The 27,076-nt window shown below is 40.9% G+C and overlaps 1 protein-coding gene across 7 annotated transcripts in view; it reads right to left on the bottom strand.

Moving 5' to 3' along the window:
- Nucleotides 1-27,076, bottom strand: part of Satb2 (SATB homeobox 2) — a 174,348-nt gene that overhangs the window by 14,555 nt on the left and 132,717 nt on the right. For all 7 annotated transcript variants that reach the window (XM_040753598.1, XM_013121125.3, XM_005080901.4 and 4 more), the window contains one exon: nt 18,467-18,664. In XM_040753598.1, the coding sequence (XP_040609532.1) occupies nt 18,467-18,664 (198 nt within the window). The remainder of the gene's footprint in view (nt 1-18,466; nt 18,665-27,076) is intronic.

The following is a 27,076-nucleotide window of genomic DNA, read 5'->3' as shown; positions in this document are numbered from 1 at the left end:
AATTATTTGAAAAGAATTCTGAATTATTTGGGGGGGGTCAAGGAGCATAGGCGGGTTATCTATGTGTCTGGGGCTTGTGCAGGACCTGGAATGAGCCACATTTTCTGTATAATTTTTACAGTTGGGACACTCTGAAGGCAGAACAATCTGACAGTTATGGTTACTGAAAATATTAGATGTTCACCGATAATATATGACCTCAGCATATTTCTGCTTTCTGAATATAACCACTTAATAACAGGACTAGGGAAAACTGAACTGTGTGAATCAAACACATAAAAGTACGACCATGCCTTTTATAGAAAGCAAATCGCAAGCAGGGCACTATAATCAGTGACTCTGGTGAAAGACAAAATCTCTAGCATTACCACACCACTGAGATATTATAGCTTATTAGACTCCAAAGACCAGACTGGGTAAACAAAGTCAAATGTTCTGAACAGGCCTGTTCCTCAGACCATGAGGCAGAGGTCCCTGAGCCAAGATTCCTGGTAGCTTAGTGCTCACAGGGTGTCAAATGAGCACTCCTCAAACACAGGTTGGCTTTGCAGCATTCACTTAATTCCATCAGTGCAGGTCTCCTTGCTATTTTTTTTTCAAGAGAAAAATACTCCGATATTAAATGATGGGAAGTAAAGCTTCCCAAAGGTTCGCAGGCTGTCAATTCTGGTGTATCCCTTTTTCGGTGCTAACCGACTTCACTATGGGGATACTAGCTTTGTAATCCTCCATGGTGATGATCACACTAACTGAAACAAGGTAAGGGGAGATTCTGGCATCTAAACTGTGTGCCAGGATGCCTAGTAAGAGGTGGAGAGCTGGAAGGACCAGGCACTCTTTAACCATGAAAAAAAATGAGACAAGAAAACCAGTCCCCTTCTCCCAGAATGATGACTGGGAAGAAAATCCTCAGTTTCTAACTCCCAAGGGCAAAGTAACTGGACCAGAGGTTCCTTTTCCCACAAGAAAGATTCTAGTCTCCAAGCTGTAGAGGACTATGATGTTCCCATGAGGCCAGTAACTCAGCATCCTTATCTTCTTGAATTCACACAGCAAGTCCACTTTGTCTACATGCCACATTGCCTTGGCTCTTCCCAGCATATTTGCCTACCCCATGCCGGTCATCCTTGTAAGCTGGAACTGTCGAGTGATTATACTTTCAAATGTGAATTTGCTTAAGGGTGGATTTAATTTAATAGCTGAGAACTCAGTACAAAACAAATACACTTACAAATGACATTAGCAGTGAATTAATCATTAACTCTCTTGATTGGTGTTCCAAGATCAACCCCCTATGTTGGCTGCCACCAAGATCATGGAGTTCTTACTGACTGTTTCCCTCATCCTAGAGTCAACATCCAGCCCACCCCATGTGCTGAAGATGACTCCCTTTTCAACAGATCTTGGAGGAAGGCTCCCTTCTCTACAGAGACTCCTACTGATGTCACTTAGATCTTTATAACCTCTTGCCTGAATGACTATCACATGCTTCCTTGCCACAGAACATCTTGCCAAAGGCCTTCAGTGCCCTTAAGTTAGGCCAAAGTCTCTTGAGTGTCCAAGAAAATTGTCACCTGATGTAGCTTGTCCCTCTGCCCTATCCTTGTTTCCTGGTCCCTGCCTTGCAGACTATATATAAACCAAACCCTTGTGGTCAGAACCCTCCTACTCCTGAGTCTCAGTTTCATTGTCATTCTCCTGAGAAGCTCCAGAAAAAGAGACCCTGGGCTGTCCCCTTTTGGGAGCCTTCTGGGCCCTCTCATCCATCAAGTTTAGGACCTTGATACTGCTTTCTGTAATTTACTCTGTACTTAACTGTTGTGTTACAGTCATCTATTCTTGACTACCAGTCACTTCACAGGACAAGGCAGTGCCTTCAAGAAATAGTTGAAACATAAAATGCCCAGAATACTTCTATAGCAAAAACTGTCACATTAAATAAACTGAAATTCTTATTAAAATTTAAAAGACATCCAATAAAAAATAATAGGAAGGCCACAGCCTTGGTGAAAGAGTTCATGCTTCCCGAAAAGAGCTGAATTAGAATACTTTGCAGTGACTTACTGCATGGCTAAAATTAGAGTTTGTAGTAACTCGCTGTATGCATGCTACACTATATAGCTCCCTAACTACCCCACATCACTGGACTGGAAGTGGCTGACACTCAGGAAACAAACACTTAGGGTGTTACTGTTGTTGGGCACTAAACTGACAGGTTGGCTCATTTTTTTCTTCTCTTTCTGTCCCTCTTCATTCTGTGTAAATATTTTTGTTTTATCAGCTCTCCATAGGCCTACAGCAGACAGCTGCTATGACCTGAAACGTTGCTGCAGACAGAACAACCAACAAACAGCAAACAAAACTTGGAGAATCCATATAGAACAAAGAAAGGAAATCTTGAACCCAAAATGAATCTATGGAAGCTACAGATGTTTTCTAATGAGGCCTGTATGTCATGGCCACTTCCTGAGAAGGCACTGGCACCTGACTTAGACATATGAGACTGAGACTGTTATCTGCCTATAAAACACTGTGGGAAAACACGTAATGTCTTCTCCAAAACAACTATAAATTGTCAATGTGGTTTTCCTTAGAGTGGAAATGAATAAAGTTAATCTGAATGAAGAATAAAGAGAGAAAGTAATAAAATCAATTCCAAGTATGTATTTTTGCCTCCATTTCCACCCAGCTTCTCCAGCTTCAATGGCACACATTTCAAAGTGAGCAAATGGTTCAAAATAAACTCTTGACTGCTTTGTAGCTTATTTATATTTTATCAAAATCTGGATTTTTTAAAAAGAATATTCAACTTAAACTAAATAAATCATGGAAGCTAAGCATAGAAAGTCTACAAACCAAGCATGAACCATCTCACATATCTTTTGAGATCAAAAGGTGTTGGGGTGGCATCAAAGAACAGCTTTGTTTCAAGGTGCTATGCTCATAGGTTATGTGTAGTTACTCTCACTCATGATACAGTTTTTAGCTTTGTCAGGATCTCTGTCGGAATTATAATACCAAACTGATGTGGAAACATGCCATCAAAATGCTGTTATGATATTAAGATACTTGTGTGACTTCAAGAAGCCCAGTTGTCTATTTCTGAGAAGAGAATGGATTTAAGGAACTGTTTTTAAAGTGGAGCTGACAGAGAGAATATTGGTACAGAGCGTGGCCAAGAGGTAACTCAGATGGTGGATGAGAGAAAGCACAATTTACCACGTATACTGCAGCAATGGGCATTAAATAATCATCTCTGAATAAACTGCACAAATCAATATGGCCCTGTCGCTCTAAACTAAGAATGGTATTGCCTAAAGGAAATCTCTAAGGTCAACCAGCAATTAACTGAAAGGTTTTGATTGAAAATGCTATTGACTGCTTTCATATCACACAGCTTCCTGATCATTATACTTCATGGGCTAAGTAGGTGCCAAGACATTAAACTGTCAATAATCTATTAATACTGCACAGCTATGCTTGCTCTCCCTGAATCTGCAGGCAAATCTATGCAAGCCAAATACCTTGCTTAGCACCAATGCAAATTCCTCAACCCTGACATGGAAATTGTATCTTCATTATCCCATTTTAAATACCCAGAAGTATCACTCAGTGTAGGAGAAATATGTAGGTAGAGATGCTTATTCACATGCATTATTCTAACATTTGTTTTCCAAGAGATTGCTGAAGGGATGGAGAACATGTCCTGAACCCCGCCTTCCTTTCTAAGTCGTATTTAACAGTTCCTAAATAGAGTGTAATAAACACTTTACAAAGAGAAATGAGAAGTTCTTCAAAAGGAGCCTGACAGCCCTTGTGCCTTCAGCATCTGGAAAGCAGTTAGATATTGGGGGAGGGGGGGCTTTTAATGAACTTAATAGAGAAAAGCACTTTAATTAAATGCTGTCACAGTGGGCTGTATTAATGACAGTACACAGAGGAATTTAAAGCCAGCCAAGTTTATTTAGCAAATAGAAACTGGGCTTTCGAAGCCTGCAAGTATTTATGTTTCTGCAGTTGGAGTATATCTAGAGGATGATGGTGTCAAATGAAAACATTGAGTTATTAGATATGATTTTATTTATTGTGTATTATTAAAGTTTCAAAGGCCTCAGGGGAGTCAGTTTCATTTGCAAAATGAAGCACTGTATCTGATCAGAAGGGGTTAAGGAAAGAGGACTGTTCCCCTGTCTTTTTCTGTTCCCTACTTCACTGCAGGAAATGGGTTAGCAGAGCAGGTAGGACGCTTGCCTTTTTTGAGGGGAGGGAGACTGGCTGATCAAAATTCTCTTTACTGAATAGCAGTGGCATAAAAACCAACAGCAGTATTTCTCCTCTGGCTCTTTCCCCTATTTTTGTTTCTATTTATCATTATTATTATTATTATTATTATTATTATTATTTCTTTTCAGTGACTTGCCCCTAAACACAATTTATTCTATTGCCCACAGCAATAATCTGAAAAATGACCAAAGCATTTAGAAATCTGCGTGAAAATTTGGTTGCCATAACTCATGTAATAAAAATCATGAGAAGCACCATGTTCTACAAAGGTATCAGATGTTTGACTTGGGGCAATAGGAAAAGGGGGTCTTCTTTGGTGGGTTCTATTTGGAGACTGACCATAGAACAAACCTATTATTAATGATGGTATTTTTAAAAACAAAACAAAGCCAAAAAAAAAGCCTTAATTCATGAAAGCTGTAAAAGATTGAGGAGCTGGTTTGACTGGAAAATACTATGTGTGTGTCAAAATGATTTTCTCTACCATTTGTAAAAATATAATTATCCATGATAAGCTATAACCCATGATACTACAAGGGCAAGGGATTTCAAGGAAACCCATTGGAAGCTGAGGGTTCGCTTTTGGTCTTCCGTCTCTGACACCACCCTGTCTGAGATCACAAACCACTCTGTGATTTACCACATCCTTCTTGCAGTTATATATACAGCCTTGCAGGCTGTCTTTAGATTTTAATTCAAAACATGAGAAAGGGGATAAGGGGGAAATGTGAGGATGAGAAAGAAAAAAAAAAGCAAAACCCTAAACCCAGCACCTACTTCCTTTCGAGAACAGAATAATAATCACAAATGCAGACTTTCAACTTTCTAAATAAATAATCTGATTTTTAATCCTCCCCCCACCCAAGCTATTTATTAATATCAGATGTCTGGTCTGTGTCTTTGTAGCTCTGGAACTTAGAAGTGACTGTGCTTTTCCATCTGTGCCAAGATGTTTCAGACTAGGCTTTGAAAGGCTGCAAGATGAGCATGGCATAGAAGAAGAAATGATTACAGACACATTCTGGGTGTGAGGAGTGGCCACACAGAGCACTGAGGACATTATATGTTCATGTGGTGCAATGTGTTCCTCTACTCCATTTGGGCAAGTCCACAGAGACAGCTGGAGCTCAGGCCACCACCCAGGCCCACTTCTAGCTCTGTTCCAGGAAGGAAGGCAGAAGGCATTGGCCATCTTCTTGCAAATAAGTGACAAGAAAACTCCTGGCCTGGTTGATCAGTACATCTAATATGAAGATTTATCAAAGAGTTGTCAACTAATAGGATAGGATGGGACATTTGATTCAGATTATGTTTCACAAGCCAGAGAGTAAATCTGCTTCTCTTTCCATTACCAAGGGAACAACTGTGTTAACAGCATTCCACTATTCACTAGCAGAGCCTCTCTCGTTGGAAGGTTTTAACTCTGTACCAAGTACTCAAATGTATATTTATTTCAAACATGTACCTTTAGGTTCTACCTAGGAATGCTCAGCATGGACACAACACAATTCCTCCTGTGTTCTGTTGCTATACTTTAAGTATATTGCTAATAAGAACTGCTCCACCAACCCACCAAACACAAAAATAATGCTCAGGAAAGTGTTATGTTAAAAATAATCATTTGGAGCCAGGCATGGTGGTGAATACCTGTAATCCAAGCCCATGGGTGGGAGAGGTAGGAGGATACAAAATGCAAGGTCAACTTTAGCTACACAGTGAGTTTGAGGCCAGTCTAAGCTCCATGAAGCCTATCTCAAAACAATGGGTGGGCATCTAATTTGGATTGCAGACACTGTGTATACAACCCACATTCACATTCACATTTCATTCACTCAATTCACAACAGAAATACGACGATCTCTCTATAGTCACAAGCTATTTGTATTCATGAGTTTATATCAGAGCTTTCAACTTCCAGAGTTTGGAAGACTTTAAAACAAATAACCTACTCCCCATTTTGAGGTACACAGTCTAAGATCAGTTTGTCTTATTTGAAACAGCAATTCCGCTCAGATAATTTGTTCCCATTTTCTACTTTTCTAAATGCTGGGAACAGCAGACTATGGGGTCCTCATGCAATGTGAACACACAATGAACACAAGCAGATATCTACACAAGTAAGTCTTTTACGCTGCATCAGCACAGATACAGACAAACCCTGAAAATAATGAATAAGTAAAAATCACTGCTCTTTGCATCGACACTCCCTGATGTCCTGGTTTCTGATGTCACTGTTTCAGAAATAGTTGATTTTAAAAATACATATACCATGGTGACTGACAAATTTTATTTATAAAAAAAGAAAACAAAGACATAAATTGCTAAAAAGCTTTTATTTAATTCTACTTTAGAGTTGACTGACATTTATTCAGTTTTATATTGGTGAGTGTTTAAATATAAGCTCTCTGGGACTAAAAATCCCAATTGGCTCCTTGGCAAATTCTCAAAGGAAGGCCACCATAGTGGGTTTTATGTTCTCAATGGTGTACCAGCAAGTCCCCCAAATCCCTGAAAATGTAACAGGCTGGTGTAGACTTACTCCAGAGTACTTGACTCTACTATGGAAAGAGGCCACTCTTATGCTACTTGCCAATCTTTCCAGAATCCTTTTGCTTGGCCTGCCTTACATGTTATTTTCCCAGTGTCAACATTATGGGATGACTACCACACAATAGACAAATCCACAAAAGATTACACCTCAAAAGGTGGAGGGTTTTATGATTTGCAGTGAATTTGACTGAGAAACAACTTGTAAGGAAGCTGAACTTGTGGCCTTGGGACTGTTAGCCTAGCCAGTTTACTTGATCCCCCCATTTCTAAGGTCAAGCCAAGTAATAATAAAATAAATGAATGTCAGAATTTTGGCAGTTTTCCTTTAATTGGAGGTATGCTTTTCTAACATTACAAGAGGAACTTCCAGGCTTCCACTTAATAAAAATCAGCATTAGTTTGCAGCTACGTTAGATCTCCGCACTAAGCGGAACCAGCTGAGAGGCCACTGGAAGTAGATTTGGCTCTAGTGCTGGCTTTCTCCTGCCATAGTCCCAATTCTTAGTCACAAGCAAACTGGTTGGGTCAGAGTCTACTGTTAGCTGTCATAGTCTGCTACATTCTTGCTAATGTTCTTTCCCTAATGTACTTTACTGTCCCCGGAGCAATGTGTTTTTGTTTATTTTTGTTTTAAAATCAAATAGATAAAACAAATCAAAGAATGAGTGTTTCCATTACAGTATCCCCAAAACCACCTAGCTTGCACTATGAAAATTTACAGAAATGGTACTGGGCTTCTTTTCTCTTCCCTTGAGCCAAATGCTCATTGTCAGAGAGGATAATTTTTACTCTTTCTACATGACACATATGTCCCTGAAATCATGCATAAAAGTCCTAAGGTGGCAACAAGCATGTAGAAAGTTGTGAATATTTGGAAAGTCTATGATTTGGATGCATGAACGCCAAAGGCCCACATGTTACAGGCTAGGTCGCGAGGGTGGTATCAATAGAAGGCAGTAAACCTGAAGGACACAAAGCCTCCCAAGAGGTCCTTAGGTCACGAGAGGTGTCTGCTCCAAAGGTGCTTGTGAGAAACCCTGTCCTCTCTCTTTTCTGTTTCTTGGCCTATGAAGTAAGCAATCTCCCTGCACCTCCCTTTGTTCCTATTTGTTATTCCAGACAGAGAGCCTAAGTGATGGCCGGCCCAATTTCATCTTCACTAGGAACCTTGAGAACTATGAGACAAAATAACCCTTTATAAATCCACTTCTTTCCTCAAGACAGGTTAATATTTTCCGTTAAGTTGACGAAGACCAACATAAAGCTGCTTCAGACGCTTGTTTAACATTGGGTCAAAGAGATGCAAGCCTAATCACTGCATGGGTTCACAGTGCCACAGTCTCCAAACCAGCCAAGCTCCTAGCAGTTTTCAAGAAGTTGACGTTATCTTTCTGCTTTCTAAGAGGGGAAGCATGACAAAAGGAGGAAGAAGAGCAAGAGGAGAAGAGAAAGAGAAATGGGAAGGAGGAGAAAGCAGCAGCAGTTACAAACCATTTTTTTCTCATCTACAATGCCATTTAATTCTTCCCCACAGAGGGCATTTACTCAGAACAAGAAGGCTTGCAATGACATTTAAAGGACTTTAAAATGTAGGAAAGTCAAGAGAAAGCAGTATGATCTATCTGAGTCTTCCCAACTGTCTCAAAACAAGTGTATGACAAGGAGACCACAGAACTCAGATCACAACTGTATGACAAGCAGACCACAGAGCTCAGGTCACTCTCAGAGCTTACTGTTAGAAACGCACACACTAATACCACCCTCAAAACAATTCTGGACTCTCTCGAGTAGAAATTATTTCCTTCATCCTTAAGATTCATAAGGGTATTCTTCAGGTGACTGGAGAGATGGCTAAGGGTCTAGAAGCACTTGTTGCTCTTGCAGAGGACCTGGGCTTGGGTGCCAGCATCCACATGGTATCTTATAACTGAGTTCACTCCAGTTCCATGGGATCAAGAGTCTTCTTATGACCTCCGATGGAACTGGGCATGTAGGTCATGCACAGACACACATGTGGGCAAAACACTTGTACACATAAAATATTTTTTTCAGAGAAACTACTCAGAGCTCATCAGCATTCTCGGGTACCTCCAAGCAAACACACCATCTCGTTTAAGCCTCACTCAATCTCAAGATTAGGGTTTACCACTGTCTCTAGAAAGGTTTCAGCAGCCACTGTGCTCTCAGAATTCAGACATGGCCTTAGATTTCAGACATGAGATCCAGGAGATTTTTCCTCTTTACCTATGCATTCAATGTGATCAGCAGAGACATGACTTAATGATCCAGTTAGATAAAGCCCCTTGACAACTTACAGCCCTTTAAAAGTGGGGGCAGGATGAGCATGACAACTCTTTCATTTGTATGTATTTGGAAATATTTCAATATTTAAATTTATGGACCAGGTTTGTTGGTTCCATTTGGGTTCCCATGATACACTTTCTAAAGTCTTAGAAAGGCAATTGGGCTTGACCTCCCAGTCTATTTCTATGTCCCTTCAGTAGTAATTATCTCCAGGATTTGTGACCTTATTTGAGTGATGAGACCTAAACCAAAATATGTAAAATCATCACCCTGTGCAATCAACAGAGGCAGTTGGTGGGAACCTTTCATGTGGGAAAGCCCTTCTCTGCAGACTGCCCTGTGTTTCCTCTGTGACTAGGAAAGATCCCTCTCCCAACAGTGAGTGAAAAGCGTGCTGTTTGACATGGAAAGGAGAATATGTGAAGCAGGGCTCCCAAATGTGCTTTTCTAGGTAACAGCACAACACCAAGAGGAACCAGTTCACATCATAAACCTCCTAAGGGCCACAGATTTAGTCAAGGCATGCCCAGTGAGCCAGGTGGTTTGGCTGGTGCCCTGACAACGGATCAGCCCTTCCACAGTGCCAACAATAAAGTTGGAGAAGTCACTCTGGGTGGTAAGAATGAATACAGTCAGGACATAGACACACAAAGTGTCTGTGTGGTCAGGGATAAATGAAGGGTGGAGCCGACATACTTATTTATCCATCTGTTTTCCATCAAAAGTATTTTTAAAAACACTACTTGATTACTAATCAGCAGATGTGATTTGCTGTGGAACTATGTAAATCACTTTGGACTCCAGAATCGACTCAGAAAGTCTGCTTTCTTCACACCCACATCTTGCTTGCTCTCTCTCTCTCTCTCTCTCTCTCTCTCTCTCTCTCTCTCTCTCTCTCTCTCTCTCTCTCTGCGTATGCGTGTGTCTGTATATACATAATGTCATTACTGAGAGGCTCAGTATATTTTAGAGAATCTTATACTAGATTCATTCTGAAAACAGAAAACAAAACAAAAACAACCAGCCAGCCAAACAATAACAAATCCCTAAAGCAAAGAGATACCACTCTGTATTGGAACAAACCAATAAACAGGACCTGTGGTCCATCACTAGTCTGAATTTTAGATTGGGGTAAAGGGGCGCAGAGGAAAAATGGAACTCTGTTAGAAATACATCCTGTGCACTGGGAAATACTTCAGTATGTGTGAAATCCTGTCTTAATTGCTTTTATATACACGGAGCCTGCTACACTGAAGGAGTTCGATACTTGTTGAGTGAAGAAATCAAAATGCGAGAATAGAAACAACTGCTCTTTGGAATTTCTCAATGACCTGAGCTTTGAAAACAAGCTTGTTAGTCAACTTTCATCTTCTTTTCCAAAAGTTACATTTTGGAAGAATAAAGGAATACACTTTCCTTTCCTCAGGGAAAATACTGTAAGGAGACCTGGGATTAGGACAGTATGTATGAGCGCCTTTATTTAGGTTGAGTTAATCATTGCTACTTTCATAAGAGAGAGCCAAGGAAGGACAACTCAAATATACTTACTACCTTGTCTCCACGACATGCTCTCTTTCTCACTGCTGTGTCACTCACTTTGATCAGTTTGTCTCACCTCAAAATTTATAAGGCAATGCCCTCTATGCTCTCAGGTTGAAAAAGAAAAATTTCATATTATCGAAAAGAAGGAAGGAAGGGCAGAAAGTGGGCAAGCCTGAACTGACCCTAACAGATTCCATAGTAATTCTTAAAAGAAAAGATAATTAAGCTTTATGCTTTTAAGTACCACTTAGTCTTCTTTTTTAGATGTATTCGGATATTTTCATGTGCAGCACATGTTCCAATATAAAACAATGAGCCCAAGGAGATGTTGAACCCACTGTAAAGAAAACCAATAGTAGATCCAGACAGAAATTAAGATTAAAATCTATCAGAACTGACTGAACACAAAGAAGTATACAGGAAAACTGCAATAAAAGAACGGTAACAGCATGAATGCACAGAACTTAAAGTCTCCCTACATCACTGGTTTCCCAGTACTTTCTTATTTACATCTAAAAACAGGTAATATAAAGGTCTCTCCATATGACTTTATTAAACTTGTGGTCATCTCACTTGCAAACCATCTATCCTGACCTAAAAGAGTCCCAGGGGTCATGCTCTCCTAAATGGGACTCTAATTTTCTGGACAAAGGGTGGCCTATTTACAGGTTAATTATAAGAAGTCCACAGTTCATTGCTTTTGACTTCACATTGTTCTATAATTGTTCTGATACTTTGCCCAAGCAGGCTCTTTCAAATGCATTCTAATGTAGTGTCTTTTGAATCAAACTTCAGTGGTACTGGTTGGAAACTCATGACAAAAAAGTCTCCTTCAGGGGGACAAAATGGACAGTTCAGTTTCTCTTTGGGAGTAATCTAAAGTAGCAGTGAACATAATAAGTTGGCTTGAGAGGTGTCTTGGGAAACATCTCAACATAGAGCAAGGGACAAAGGCAGGCTTGGGTTCTGAGGAGGAAAAATTAGAATTCAGAGAAACTATGAATAGTACACAGAAGCTACAAAGTGGAGAAATCCAGACCATGAACGGCGAATCAAATGACCATTTGGAAGAAAAGCTTGTTAGAGAAGGAAGCTGGCATGGGGAAGAGTTGTGCTAAAGATGAGAAGTCAGGTGAACCTACGAGCTGTGCCGACATGACACCTCTCCTTCCTCTGCACAGGGAACCGCACTGAGTCCTACACCTTTGATTTTCACAAAGTTTTTCACCTTCTTTTTCTTGTATGTTTCCAAACACAGCAAACACATATTTATGTATCCCATAGGAGATAAAAGACTTTAATGAAACATGAAATTTAACCAAAGCAAGCAGGCCTCCTTTGTCGTGTGCATACTAAAAACCAAGTATATTGCAAGAGTCTAAGCCACTGACTACAGGTCCCAAGGAACAGTTAGGACTGTGAACACAAAATGAAAACACCAGTTTCCTAGAATCAAAAGAACTGGTTGAAATAGAATGCCAAATTTCTCTATATCCCTGTGTAACATTTTAAAAAGTGAGACATGCTGAAACCCTAACTGGTAACATCGAAAGCAAGACTCCTCCTTGGGAGAACCAACTTCTTTGTGCCCACCTGCCCCAATGTATTCAACAGGGCAAGAATCACTGCCAGTTTCCCTTTATACCACAGTGAGGACCGAAACTGGAAACAACATTCAAACAGCAGGTTTTTGCATAGGAGCTTGGAATGAATCCAAGACGGAAAAAAAAAATCATAGTAACCTGGTTAGAGAATTTGCAAACATCCTTAATTAATTAATTGGCTTATCTATTTATTTTCCTAGAAGCTGTTCTTTTGGAAGCAAATTCATAAATCAAGATAGTCTGTCCAACTAGAGTGGGAAGGCAGGGTGTCCTGCTCAGGGCTGACACAACCTTAAACTCCAGCAACAAAAGTCACATTCCCAGGTGTCTCAAATGCAGCTGATGACAAGGGGAAAGGTCACCGGTCTCAGGTGTATTGATGTCACACCAGTCAGTGAGTTTCAAATTTCACTGTACTGTATGGCCTGTAAAAAGGAGAGCTCACAAATCTGCATCTTTTCAGCTGAATAATTAACAATAAAATAATATAGATTTTTCAAAAGCTGTGTGTCATACAAGACAGCCAACAGCAGGTATGCAGGAAATGCTAGTCTGCAGCAAACAAATGAAAGGCAGGCTCAGAAGGTAGATGGATGTGGACTCAAGTTCTCACTTGGAGAAGTTACTCAACTGCTTTAAGCTTAATTTCTCATCTTCCCCGGTAGATTAAAAAAAACCAACCACTCTATCCATTTTTCACAATGAGTAAAGATGATAAAGTTATAAAATCTCACATTTGGAAAACCTGGCTTTCAAAAAGACTACTTGCTGCCAGAGAAGAAAGAAGAAGGATGGGGTGAGGAGGAGAGGGACAGGGAGGGGAAGAAGAAGGGGAAAGAGGAGGAGAAGGAGCTGGAGAAAATGGGAGGAAGGAGATGAGGAGGGAAGGGGAGGGAAGAAAGAGGAGCAGGGGGAGGAAAGAGGGAAGGAGGGAGAGAAGGAGGGAAGGAGGAAGAGAAGGAGGGAGGGAGGGAGGGAGGGAGGGAGGGAGGGAGGGAGGGAGGGAGGGAGGGAGGGAGGAGGCAGAAGTATCACTGTTATTACTGAATTTCATATAGGGAAAAACTCAGAATCAGCCTAGAGATACAATGTTCTGCTTTAGAGGTGAGGCACTGGTTGCAATTCTGGCACTATTAACATGTCATCCGAGTCCTGTTTGGGGATGGTCTAACATGTTGTTGGGTGTTTGGCAGAGTTCACTTAGACTCTAGTTGCATTTTCAAATTGTAACAATCAAAAATGTTTCCAGACACTATCAAATGTCCCATGGGGGACAACATTGCCCTGGTTGCAAGTCTTTGGTGGCTACCAGCAGCAGGAAAGCTGTGGCTTAGAAGATGCTAAGAACTCCCTGAGCCTCAGTCCAGATGGGCAAAGGCACAGTGACGGTGCATGGCCACCAATACCAGGCCTCGTGTTCTAACTCCGTCAATGTACAGCAGATAATTTTTGAAAACATGTAATTTAAAACCATATAGCAGCTAGCTCCTAATTCCTGAATTTAGAAAACAACCCATGGAAACATTCTAGTGGGAACACAATAGAGCATTAACAAACAGCCTCCACCAACACAGACTATTTGGTGGATGCTCCTCAATCAACCCTGTTCAGGGGCCATTCACAGAATGAACAATGTCCTTTCTTCTTCAGAGCCAAGTGTGCTGAGAGGCAAGCATGGATGCCAGGCTCACCAGCTGAGTGACTACTCCAGTTTTTCCAACTGTAACTCGGAGCTGATACAAATGAATATCTGAATATGACTAGATTTTATTCTAAGCTGAGGATATCCATTTGCACTAGGAAAGTGGTTCTCAACCTGTGAGTCTCAACACCTTTGGGGGTTAAAGGACCCTGTCACAGGGGTCGCCTATGACCATTAGAAAACACAGGTATTTACATTATGATTCATAATAGCAAAGATGCCATCATGAATTAATGACAAAAAATAGTCTTACTGTATTAAAGGATCACAGCATTAGAAAGGTTGAGAATCACTGCTCTAGGGCCTCAGGTCATAATAACCACATGGAAGAAAGCACTATATCCACAAGAAACAACTTTGACCCAACTTGCTGGAGTGAAAAATGGAATTTATTTTATTGCTTGCCATTGTCACAGGATGTTTTAGTTTGGCGTGGTACGCCTTGTCATGCGACCTGCCCTCTGATTTATTTACTGTATTTTATGTGTGTAAGTATTTATTTCCATATATGTCTGTGTTCCATGTGTGTGTCTGGTGCCCATGGAGGACAGAAGAGGGCCAGGATACCCTGGAACTGCAGTCATGGCCACTATGAACAACTATGTGGATGCTGGGAATTGACCCTGAGTCTCTCTAAGAACAAGTGCTCTTAACTGATGAGCCACCTCTCCAGGCCTCTTGTCTCACCTCTCTTGACCTTCTCTGTGGTATCTATATTTGAACTAAAGGCATTATATAGGTTTGTATTTCTCAGCGCTTCTCCCTATTATCAACTCACCTATGAGTCTTTTTTCTACAACACCTGTCCTCTACATAAATTTCAATGCCACAGATATGCATACTGTCTTTATATGCTGAATCTCTGCAGAGGACCCCACTCTATTGTGAACCTAGGATTTTTATGCTTCTCAAGATCCAGTGTTCACTTCCCTTGGGACAATACACCTCTTAATGTGGACATAGGGTATGTATGGTTTTACAAAGTGTGTCTAGAGCTAAAGCCAGTTTCTGCTCAGTGGGATTAATAACTGGGGTTTCCAAAGATACTTAGAAATCCCAAAAGAAACTCAGGAAGGGCAGATTACTCAACATGACCTGAAAACTACATATTCCCTGGGAAAGAATAGTTCCAAGGAGAAGGCATGTCATTCTTCCACTATGACCAAGTCTGGGACTAACGACATTCTTACATGTCCCTAAGCTCAGTGAAGTCTCAGCTGTAACCTTAATTCATTTCTTATGGGAAATTCCATCAAAGACACACTTATTAGCCAACAAGCAAAAGCTGAAGTCAAGATGATCAAACCATGCTGTGTGACATTCTCAAAGAACTAATAAAAGTAAGTGGCATGTAGAAAAATTAAGCCCTAATTAAAGGCACCATGGCTTTGGTGCAGAAACTTCAGATGTAGAGATGAGACCACCAGTGTCAGGTGACCTAACTGTGGTAAAGAGACATAACAAATATCCAGAACCCAGGTCAAGACACCAGTCTTACAGTAAGTCATTATACCCAAAGATCACTGTCTCTGATCTTCATCATTGAAGAAAAACTGGAGAATAGTATACCCAATTATCTAATGAAATTAAATGGTACTCTTCCATGACCACAGAGAGAAGACCTCTCTGTATTTTATTATGCTGTATATATGAGAAGCCCCTAACCATCACTAATTTCATTCATCCTTAATTATTTAGTGATGGCACATTTCCTACCCAGTTAGACAAAATCCAGCATTGCTAAACCAATGATAAGCTTATAGATGAATTTTTAAATTCCTAAAACATGTAAGCATACCTATCTTTTTAAAGGTTGTGGCTGGCAGAAGAGCACAAGTTAAATCTCAACCCTTACTTAAGTCCAGTGGTCTGGCACCTACTCAGCTACAGACATTGTCTTAGGGGCTTAAAACACCCTCTACCAAGCACAGAGGCTGTGTCATCTGCATTCTCCAGTTTTAAGAGTATAACCAGCTATTTCCAGTGATTTTTCCTCACGTTTTATATATTTATTGCAATAAATAACTAATTCATATCTCTGTATCTCTCTGACAAACATACATTCAGAAAAGCAGTGTCATTCACTGTGAGGCACAAGGTTTTACAGCAGTGGTAGGATCAAGATCACCAGTTTGTGGGGCAAATTCAGTGTGGAAGATGTTACCATATGTAAATCCCTTAGCTAAGAGCTGTATGATATGAATAAACTTCACTGCATACAGGAAGTGAATTGTCTTAGTAGCAATGGAAGTCAACATAAATTGGGACAGTGCGCTGAAACCTGCAAAGGTTGATTTTGCTTACCCATTAACTACTGTCAGCACACTCTAGTTCAGACACACCAAACACAAGAGAACAACTGGACCAACTACCTGTCTGAACAGTAAACTGGATATTCTCTCATCTACCTAAACCCTGGGCCACACAAATGGTATTTCTACACAGGAATCTAGACAAGTATGGTATGGGAGCTATTATCAAAATGAAGGGTACCTTCACTACAACAGATAATGGGTCTTCACAGTGTTATTTCAGATTTCTGTTTTTAGACATGATATATTTCCAGAACCTGAGAAGCTGAGGCAGGAGAATCTCAAATTTGAGGTTGACTTGGGCTACATAGGGAAACCTCGCCTCCAAAGGCCAAAACAAACAACAACAAAGCAAAAACAAAAACCTGTGAGTTTCCACTTTTCTCACTGTAGAAATGGCTCCACCTGACACTACTATCAGAAATAAAACTTGAAAAACAAAATGCTTCTATTGTACAGGATTAAGATGGACCTTGAATAAAAGCTTATGCAAAGTGACTGGATTCTGACATATTCTTTGCTGTTCTATTGGCTCAAAACAGAAGTCTGGACCAGTTTATAGCAAGATGAGAAAAGGAAGGGTGATTGATAGTGGATTTTTTCATGGGGTTGAATTTCTACAGTTGGTGTGATCTTTTCTCTGACACTATTTCATGGATACACTCGGTATTCCACATCACTGAACATTATGAAATAATACTACAAATGACCAGGAGCTTCTCTGGAAGTATTCAAATCGACTTATTTCTAAAATAAGGGGTTGGTAAACTATACTGGGACCTCTTTAATTTGAAGAAATTAAAAGTCTGAAAGCCACTGCTCTGTGTGACTCACTATACTGGTCTAATTATCTGCAGGGAGGTTCCTCTGGTGTTTGGATGAAGCTCTGGCCAGGAAACGATCAAGATGGGAAGAAAGGAGGATGTGCCTTGTGGCTCAGCCTCCCACAATGAGTGACTCCGCTGTTGACTAAACATGGACCCTCCTGCCCACAGCTCTGGGTCCACCAAGAACACTGCCTCAATGAACTCACGGGTCACAGAATGACATTGACCAGAGAAACTGACAAATCAAAGCATGAGATCTTCAGCTGAGATGCCAGTATTTGATAAAATGTAGTTGGATGGGCCCCTTCACTTCTGGCTACTCCATAGGCATACAAGAGTGGAGCAGAAAGAAAGGAAACATCCTTTATCATCTCTTCTAGTACATCTGTGACATAAACTGTACCTCATCACCCTTCCCTCATTATTATCTTCTATTCTATTCTTCACATGCCTGTGCACACACATGCTTTCTTGCCTCAGCTTTTCTTGTCTATATAGAAGCTAAGTCAGAGAGAGGTCTTTGAAGGTCCCATTTGCAGCTATCAAGACTCACAGAGCCAAACCAATTTATGGGCAAAACTCTACCAATACAAGGGTTAGCAGCTCTTGAAAGTAACTGATTTTAGATTTAGAAGCAGACAGTAAACTCAGCTACTTCAGAAAGAAATATTTGTCTCAATGCCGATTGGAAAATTAAGCCAACAGAGCATGCTACCCAAATAAGGCAGAATTTGGAGATGGCCAAAGTATGACTTAAAATTCTGAGATTCTCTTATGATTTCTCCCAGAGCTTCAGATGAATTTAAAGGTATTCCTTGGGTCAGGAGGCTATTTCTTTGATTTCCATCAAATACTACCTGAAGAGTTTTGGATCAAAATTTACTTCAATTTTTCTTTAGAAAGCAAACGGATAGGCTGGTGACTTGGAGGGTAAAGGCGTTTGATACCAAACCTAATGACCTGAGTTGGATCCCCAAGACCCACAACAGTAGAAGGCAAGAACCGATAACCACAAGTTGTCCTTTGAGCTCCACTATGCTATGTTGTGTATGTACACACATACACACATACACAAATAAATAAAAGTTTAAAAAACACACACACACACAATGAAAACCTGATGGAGATGGCATTTAGTATCTGAGTGATCTGTGCTCACAACCTGAAAACATATGCTGTCAGGAGAGCCTCTGCCACTGGCACTGGATTCACTGGTTATTTTTCTTTGGTGTAAGCACATACACAGTACTTGTGATGACGGGTTTCATAGGAGGCAGTGTACTCCCTGGCCCTGGGCAGCTGCTGTCAGCAGAAAGAAAGGCCTGCTGGGAAGACACTGACCTGCACAGGCTCAGGCGGGAGCTGGGCCACATGCTGCATGCGCTCACTGTGGTGATGTCGCGATTCTTCCTCATAGATCACATCCCTCTCATGCTGGGGAAGATTCAGGAAGCGGCGAATGGTGCAGAGATTCTCCCAGAGGGTGCGGTTTTCTGGGCTTGGGTTCTCCTTCCAGCGAAGCAGTTCACAAAGCCAGCCCTAGAGAGGAGGAGATCGTATGAATTAGGGCTGCTGGGTGCGGAGCAGCTGTGTGGGCCTGGACTTCAAGTCACCTGCCATACCCCAAACCATGGTTTTTGTGTCAGAATTATTCCCACCAACAGTAGTAGTGACTGAAATGGTCCAGCTCTTACCCATGTGGATAGTTATGCCAATGCTCTCGGGTCTTTACACTTTCTGTTTTTATTTTTTACCTTTTTGAGATAAGCCCAGTCTGGCCTCAAATTCACTGGGTAGCCAAGGATGACCTTCAACTCCAGAACCTTTGCCTATGACTCCCAAGTACTGGGCTCACAGGCTTTTGCCACAATGCCTGTTTATGGTATGGAGAACCAGAGTGAGGAACTCAGGATTTCCTGCATGCTAGACAAGCAGTCTACTAATGAGTCTACACTCCCAGTCCCAAGAATCTTTATTCCTATTAAAAATTTTAACACATTCCTATAGAATGTGTTTCTACCTTCTTTATTCAGATACAGGTTTTTTTTTTTTCTGCACAGCCCTGGCTGTCCTGGAACTTGCTCTGTAGACCAGGTTGACCTTGAACTCAAGAGAGTTTCCTGCCTTTCCTTCCCAGGAGCTGGGATTAAAGTCATGTGCCATTGCCATGCAGCTCTCAATGGGTTTCTTTTCTTTTTAGATTTTTATGTTTTATTTTATGTGCATTGGTGTTTTCTCTGCATATATGTCTGTGTGAGGAAGTCAGATGCCCTGGAGTTAGAGTTACAGACAGTTGTGAGTTTCCATGTGGGTGTTGGGAATTGAACCTGGGTCCCCTTGAAGAGCAGCTGGTGCTCTTAACTACTGAGTCATCTCTCCAGCCCCATCGATGCGTTTCTTAATAAACACTACGACAGTATCTTCTAGATGCACAAATGAGATTATAGTTTCTCACATCTCTACAGAAGGAATTTATATTTTTCAGCCATAATTTTTTAGAAATTACCCAACTGGTTAATGTTTTAGCCTAAAGAGAGGAAAGACAGATACACATATATTATGAGATGGCAAATTAAGAAAATAAAAAAAAAACAAGAAAGGAAAAATAATGTCTTGGTGTCAATAGCACTGAGTTCTCTAGGGAGGAAATATCCTTCTCATCATTAGTAACCCTGCAAACAGAAACAACAGCCTTAGCTAGAATAAAAAACAAAGGCATATTTGCTTCATCTATGAGTACTGCCTTGGGCTCAATGCCTCCTTAACTGTTGCGGTCCCTCCACAGCCACACCTGCAGGAAGGTAAGCAGTTCACCAGACTGCACCTGCAAAGGTCTTGTCCCAACTCTGCCATCGGATGTTCTCTCTCTCTTGCAACTGCACGAGAAAGAAAATGCAATGCAAATGATGGCTTATATGAAAATAATACAGAGGCTGTCAACATCGCTCACTGACTCATGTCAAAATATTTTACCCAGTAGCTTTCTAACCCATCATTTCCAAGCTACGTTGCTAATTTTAAAAACAAGAACTGTCCCACATTACATCTCTTGCAAAAGGGTAGAATTTTATTCTTAAAAGGTGCATAAACACAACTGACTTTGTGAGAAACAAATCCCAAACCTCAACATATTCTCTAGCATCACTTGCAAGCCAACGAAAGCTCCTGACACGCATCATAAAAAGCCCATATAATATCATAAGCTGTTGTTTGTCTAACTCTCCACTGTGTCTTCTGCCTTTCCCCAAAAAAAGGCAAGATTTGATTATCTCCGCTGCATCAGCCAAGACAGCAACACCAGCTGTTCTCATTGTGCAGCCTCCTCCTCACGGCCTCCATGTTAATAACCTGATCATTCCATTTTCCCCTTCAACTGCCGGCTGCAGCACCACGAAGAGACAAAAACCCAGGCCCTTGTGCAGCAGCTGTAGGCACTGAACTGTGAAGCCACCGGGGATTTATAAACTAATCTGTAACACAACACTGCCTTGTTTTTACAAGTGAGAGGCCACATTTGCGCAGACCTGATCTTTTCTTGCAATAAACTGGGAGCTTGGGAGAGTTAGAGGGCTAGGAAGAATGAAAAGAAGGTATCTTATCATTTGCTTGGAAATGTTTTCCCAAGCGTTTTTCCAGTCCCTCCCCCAATTTGAGAGACAGGTAATGGTTAATTTTCAAGTGCCATGCACAAGAAAAATGAAAATAAATTTTTATCACTACGAGAAAATAAATTATATTTTAATAAAAATCTCCTGGTCCCCAACTGTTTTCTCATGGGTTTCTTTATACAAAGGAAGGAATTCTTGAGATGGAAAATAAACCATCTGTGGAAAAATTAAGCTCCCATTTCTGTGTCTTTTCACAGATCTGAATAAGTCTCTAGTGAACTCTTTCAAATGTTTCAAACAGGTATGTTTAACATCTCCCAGGGGAGGCAATAGCATGGAGACCAAGCACTGAATGGAAAATAAAAACAAAAACCTACATCTGTTAAAAGATGAAGTTCTGAGATAGCCAGACCTTAAGGAAGACAGCACCTGCTGTTCTGCTTGAGGGATGAATTGCATTGTGGGAAGTCGCAGCTTGAAAGCAGACAGGTGACAGCTGAGTGGTATCTCCACTTATGACACTTGGAATGTCTCGCACGACATTCACTGCCACATTTGATTTATATGCGCTGTTATAATCTGCACTCATTACAACCACTTAGAACAACACTATATAGGCTCGTCATGGACCCAGTGCTGTTTGCCATCGTCTTTAAGAAGTGTAGTGCTCAATTTGCCCACTGACATGCAAGGTCTTGACCTTGAAGCTATTAGGGAGTGGATTAGACACAAATGTGATCATGTGTGCAGACATAAGCAAACCAAATTAATTTCTGGCACAGGGCAGTCGTCAACAAGGCCCTGTTCTTAGGACAGCAGAGAACTTCCTCAAATCCCTGATGGGCTAAGCTAATGGCATCTTTAAGGGAACCCAGTTCTGAAGAGGAAGCACATTCATGGTGTTTAGAGGGTTATTAATCTAGTTTCCCCACAAAGTGTTTGCTTGGCTGATCAGATTAAGGGATGGAGCCTTCAACAGCGCACCCCCACCACAGCAGGCCCCAAGAAATCTGTGATACTTCACAGCCTTGGCCATATTGCACCATGTGTACCCAGCTGCTTCAATAATTAGCTTATGAATGTATCAGCTGGTTCTGTGATTTTTATAAATAATAACTAACCCGCGGAGCAGAAAGCTTGTTGAGAGCCTCTCACCAGCACAAAGTGGTAAGGTGCTCCTAACTCAAATTTGCTCTACAAAACGCTGGTATTCCCACTAGCAGGACTCCTGTGATGCCATTTATAAATATTTATCTCTTATCTGAGACAGCAATGCATTTGGGGGCCAGTTTTCTTCTCGCCAGCCATGAGTTGCTAGTCCCTCGATTTGACTCACTTCCTCATTCTGTACATTCGCACACCGCCCTCCCTCCTCCCCTCCCCTCCCATCCATCATCTTTTTAGTCACACCATCCCTCCACCAGGCCATTTGGACACTGATATCTATCTTCTCAACAGGGCCTCATATTTGCTTGTCTGGTGGCTAATAATTATATGAAGTACCATGCTGGTGAATGAACATGTACCTGTGTAGCTGTGAGTGCACCCATCACAGAAGAAATAAAGGGTTCCTACGCTGGTTTTCTTTTTTTCATTTATATAATTTTTGCATGCCATCCAAGAAAGTTTTGCAGTATCGGGCAAAAAAAAAGTGTAAATGTCAAATAAAACAGTGACAGATGACTGTATTCTCTATTGAATAGCACTGTTTCTGTCATGCATGTTCAATGGGAACTCATGAATTATTAATCAACAAATCTCCTTTTTCTGTTAAAAATCTCAAGTAGGTTTTTTTGTTGTTACTCCCTGTGTGTTCTGTGGAACATTCCTGAAGAACTTTCATTTTGGAAACACTAACAGGGTTCATGTGATCTCCAGAGCCAGCAGCTCCTGTCCATGTCCTTCTCTGTGGCTTCCCTCTGACTTGAAGTTCTGACTGGTGATTAGCTGACTGTTCAAGCAGTCCAGTTAGCTTTGATATTCTAATAACCAGGAATTCTGTGGGTTCCAAGGGTTGAGCAGAGCTCAGAATGGTGGACACCATTCATGTTTGCAGTCCTGAGACCTGACATCTAAGTTCTTATCCTGTCATAAAATACCTGGCTGATCCAAGTGGCTACTCTGTTGGAGCTTCTGGGTATTCAAGGGGAACCTTACAAAAATGATAGTGTCCCCTGGTTCTGCTCTTCATGATCTATTACCTCAACCCTGTCATGGAGATCAGAGAGTAATTAGCTGTCAGGGTTTAAGAATACAAGGGAGAAACGACCTTGACCAATTGGCTAATAATAGTGCAAGAAAGTGCCAATTGGTCAAGGTCAACTTCACACTGCTGTGCTGTACCGACACCAGGAATGCTGTTTTGTCATGTGCCACAAAAGGAAGGCTGTCATATGGAAGGTAGTCTTGCCCCAAAGTCATTACCCCAAAAGCCAGTCATGAAAGAGTGGCCACAAATCCAAACCAAGAGAAGTTTGATGTTCTTCAGAAGTGGCACAGCCATAAAAGAAAAGGGAGGAGCTAGGAAGAGCTACAGGCCAAAGGCTAATAAGAACTACCAACTAGATCTGGGTATTCACGAAAAAGACATGAGTACAAGAACCAAGGAAACAGAAACAAGTATTTAATGTGGAAACTTGCTAATTTCCAGGCTTTGTCAATTGCACTATTATCATTAATTTCCCTACGGTGGTGCACAGTGTCAACATTAATGGAATCACGTTGGGCAGGCGTGGTTAAAATACAGTGCAACTAGCCCAGTGTTTTTTTTTTTAACATTGATGTGTCTAAAATGAGTTCAAAAAAAGTTTAAAAAATTGCAGAGACCACTAGAACTTACTATGAAAATACACATGGAGTCCATGTGTATGATTCCAAAGAACTCACCCTTACAGCAAAGGGGCATCAGTTCAAAGACAGCTTCCTTTCAGCCACTGGTTAATGAGTTCCGGAACACTCAGAGCATAAGCAAATAGTATTTATTAACATTATATTTCAGTCATCTTTTCAGCCTCTTAAACAAATTTTCCTCTGTAGGAAACCAACTCTAACCACCTTTCCTAACTCCACAGGTGAGGAACACTCATACCCAATCAAGACATAATCTGTTTATATCTACATGTCCCTGAGAGTCCCATGTCAATCTAAATTTACAAAGCAAATCATGTTGTAAATGTATTAGGACTCTGTACTATTTGAAGAAAGGACTCTGTACTGCTCAAATTAATTTTTGGAAGATGGACAAGTTCATAGTCTATCTTTAGAAACAGTTTTATTGATGAGTTGCATGAAGGAAGCAACCAGTAGCTCACAGTTCAAGACAATTGGATTGTTACTGTTTGCTCATCTTTCAACAGTTCTCCTGGTGACCTAATTCTCCAGACATAGTGAATTACTCAGTTCCTCCCCTGACCCCCCACCCCGAGATGTTTGGTACATCCCAATTCTCACCTCCACAATTTGCCAAGCTACCCTCTTAGTTGTAACACCTCCTGTCCAGATCTCTGATGCCTGGAGATACTGTTCTTCAAGGCTCTTATGACATGGTCTTGCCTAATCTCCTGTGAGAACGTTTGGTTCACTCCTACCTAAGCCTCAAGCACTCTGCACATACTCATTCACTATGTGACGATTGCTACTGTTAGGGGTGGGTGTGTCTGATGTACCTTCACCAGAATAGTTGGCCTCTTTCTGACAAAGCACAAGGTCAGGCTTCTTGATCTAGTCTTTCCAGAGCAGAATATTCTTCCTTGCAGTAGATATTCTGCAGGTGCTAATTAGATTGAACTGACACTACTGGGTTATACAGAACATAGCACATGGGTACTATCTTGTCACCTCAAAGCCAGTTCTTGTTGAAGGGCACCAATTTCCAAAATCAGTCCTGTCAAGGTTTATCTGCCTATCACTAATATGAGAACATCTCATCCTGGCTCTATAGGCTTTGTGAGCTACTTAAAGCATTGTAAGTGATAAGGAAGAAATCAACTCTTGTTTGTTTTCCTGTCACTTTTCTGTTTAGCAAAAGGTGTGTAGGGGGTGGGGTAGAGTATGACAAAGCCAAGAACCCCATTTAGCCTAGATACCACTTTTATTCACAGTGAGACCATGTTGTTGAATATTAAACAAAACACACATAGTCTGAAGAGAAGCACATCTTCAACGTTTGAGAGTTCCCACTCCAAAAAGAATGGCATCCCTCACTAGCACCAAACCAGCCATTTAAGAGGCTGGGGGGCCCAGCAGAACAGTGGCAGTGTGTTCTGTCCATGGTACTGAAATGCCAGTGTAGCATATGAAGCTGTAAATTTCCCCTATATCAAGACTCCTGATTAGGACTCTCACCTCTACCATTCCTCACATCCTCTTCTTTACAAAAATAGCAATAATATTCCATCAATGGTGAGGCAGAGGAAGATAAGTGGCAAGTCATAGGTCAGTCCATGTTTTTGCCTCAAAAAACCCAAAATATTCTGGGTTTATGACGTATTTCCCATATTTTTTTAAATTATATTTTATTTGTGTGTGTGTACATGTGTACATGTGTGTGTGTGTGTGTGTGTGTGTGTGTGTGTGTGTGTGTGTGTGTGTGTGTGTGTGTGTGTACACATGCGTGAAGGTCAGAGACTGATAACTCATGGGACTTGATTTTCTTTCTATTACATGTAACCTGGGGATCAAACACAGGTTCTCAGTGTCCCTACTTCCTGAGCCACCTCAACAGCTCCAGATTTTCCAGATTCTGTGTTATTTCAGAATAAATACAAACCAGTACTAACACAAGATCATGGTTTGCTCTGATCTCCAGCAGAAGAAAATGATACTGCCCCTGGTGAAGGAGGTTAGGTGATCCCAGAAGACAGGGCTTTGGCATGGTGTCACCCCTTCTTTCCAGTATATCTACAGAGACCTAGTGAGCGAACTCAAGCTTCTAAAGAAGTCTCACACCCTTCTGCCCCTCTAGGAACTCTAATGAATGGAAGAATCGGCAAATGAACAGTTCCTCAGAATGACTCAAGCTTCTCGCTACAGAAATGTAACAGGCCATTTCCTCACCCACATCTTCAATACAGAAAATGTCAGCATATGTAACCAAAAGGAAATGTTTTCTGAGTGCCTTAAAAGAAAATTCATATTATTAACCACAGACAGTTCGCTTTCTAAATGGAAGCACAGAAAGTCCCCAAACAAACTTTTGTAACTGTGAAAGGATTTCTCTTCAGCTGGTTGAGACTCTTGTGAAGTGTGAAATGAGCCAGATAATATTCTGCTCTTGTTTCTTCGTCACTGAATTCTCTTTTCATGAATCCAATAAGTGTCTATTAAAATAAATAACCCCCCTAATGATTCAAGATAACCTAATCAAGAAAGCTGAAATAGATAAGAGACTAAATACAGGGGAGACCTGTCAAGGGCTTCAGTTCATCTCTGACAAGATGTCATCTAAACCCGAAAAAGAGAAATGTACTGAGAATTTGGTTATAGTTCAAGGTCAATCATGTTTTACCTTCCATTAGGTATGTGCAAACGATCTACTGCTCTTTCTAGTTTCCAAAATTGTATACAAAGTCCTAAGCTGAATTTTCATGGGGACCAATTTTCAGTTTTCTCTGGGCTGCCTAAAGCATATCACTCACATTGCTGTGGATGTGTTTACAAAGATCGAGCCTGTAATTGAGAGTAATGAAAATTTTGTTTCAGAACAATTCTTTAGCCTCCGCTGTGCAGGGCTCAAATCAAGAGGGGATTACATAAAAATGTGCTGCCTTTATTGCCACAAATACATGGGAATATGCTCAATTACACATCTATGGAGACTCACACTTGGCTGTTTTGTGTAAACGTGCACACACACATGCATATATGGGTACACATGTCTGAAAAGGCCATTCATATGTGTGCAAAAGAATAAATATGAAATCTTAGATTCTCTATTCATACTAGAAATATACTAACAGCAAAATGTGCCATACTACAATATCAAACAAAATAGCCACAAGACTCCCATTCTCTTACTTCAGGTCCAAATTGCAGCAGACCTGTTATACTTCACTTTAAGCTAGGCAAACTTCCTCTAGAACTTAGGAAAGCAGAGACACTTGTAGAAGACTGGAAAGTGACACTTAGACACAAAACACATGGGTGAAACGTGTGCTAGGTCAGAGTAGGGACGAACTACATGGAGGCAAGCTAACAAATGGTACATGCTTTGGAAGGAGTATGGCTGCCAGTGGATGCTACCTCACACTTTGCATCATAGATCCCTAGCTTGAGTCCTCTGTGCCCTGACCCTATGAAAACAACACAATAAAACAGTTTCACCATAACAACATGGCTGGAAGCT

The sequence above is a fragment of the Mesocricetus auratus genome, unplaced genomic scaffold (assembly GCF_017639785.1).
Source record: "Mesocricetus auratus isolate SY011 unplaced genomic scaffold, BCM_Maur_2.0 Super-Scaffold_100010, whole genome shotgun sequence".
Classification (NCBI taxonomy): Eukaryota; Metazoa; Chordata; class Mammalia; order Rodentia; family Cricetidae; genus Mesocricetus; species Mesocricetus auratus.
This window is presented reverse-complemented; position numbering and strand designations above follow the sequence as displayed.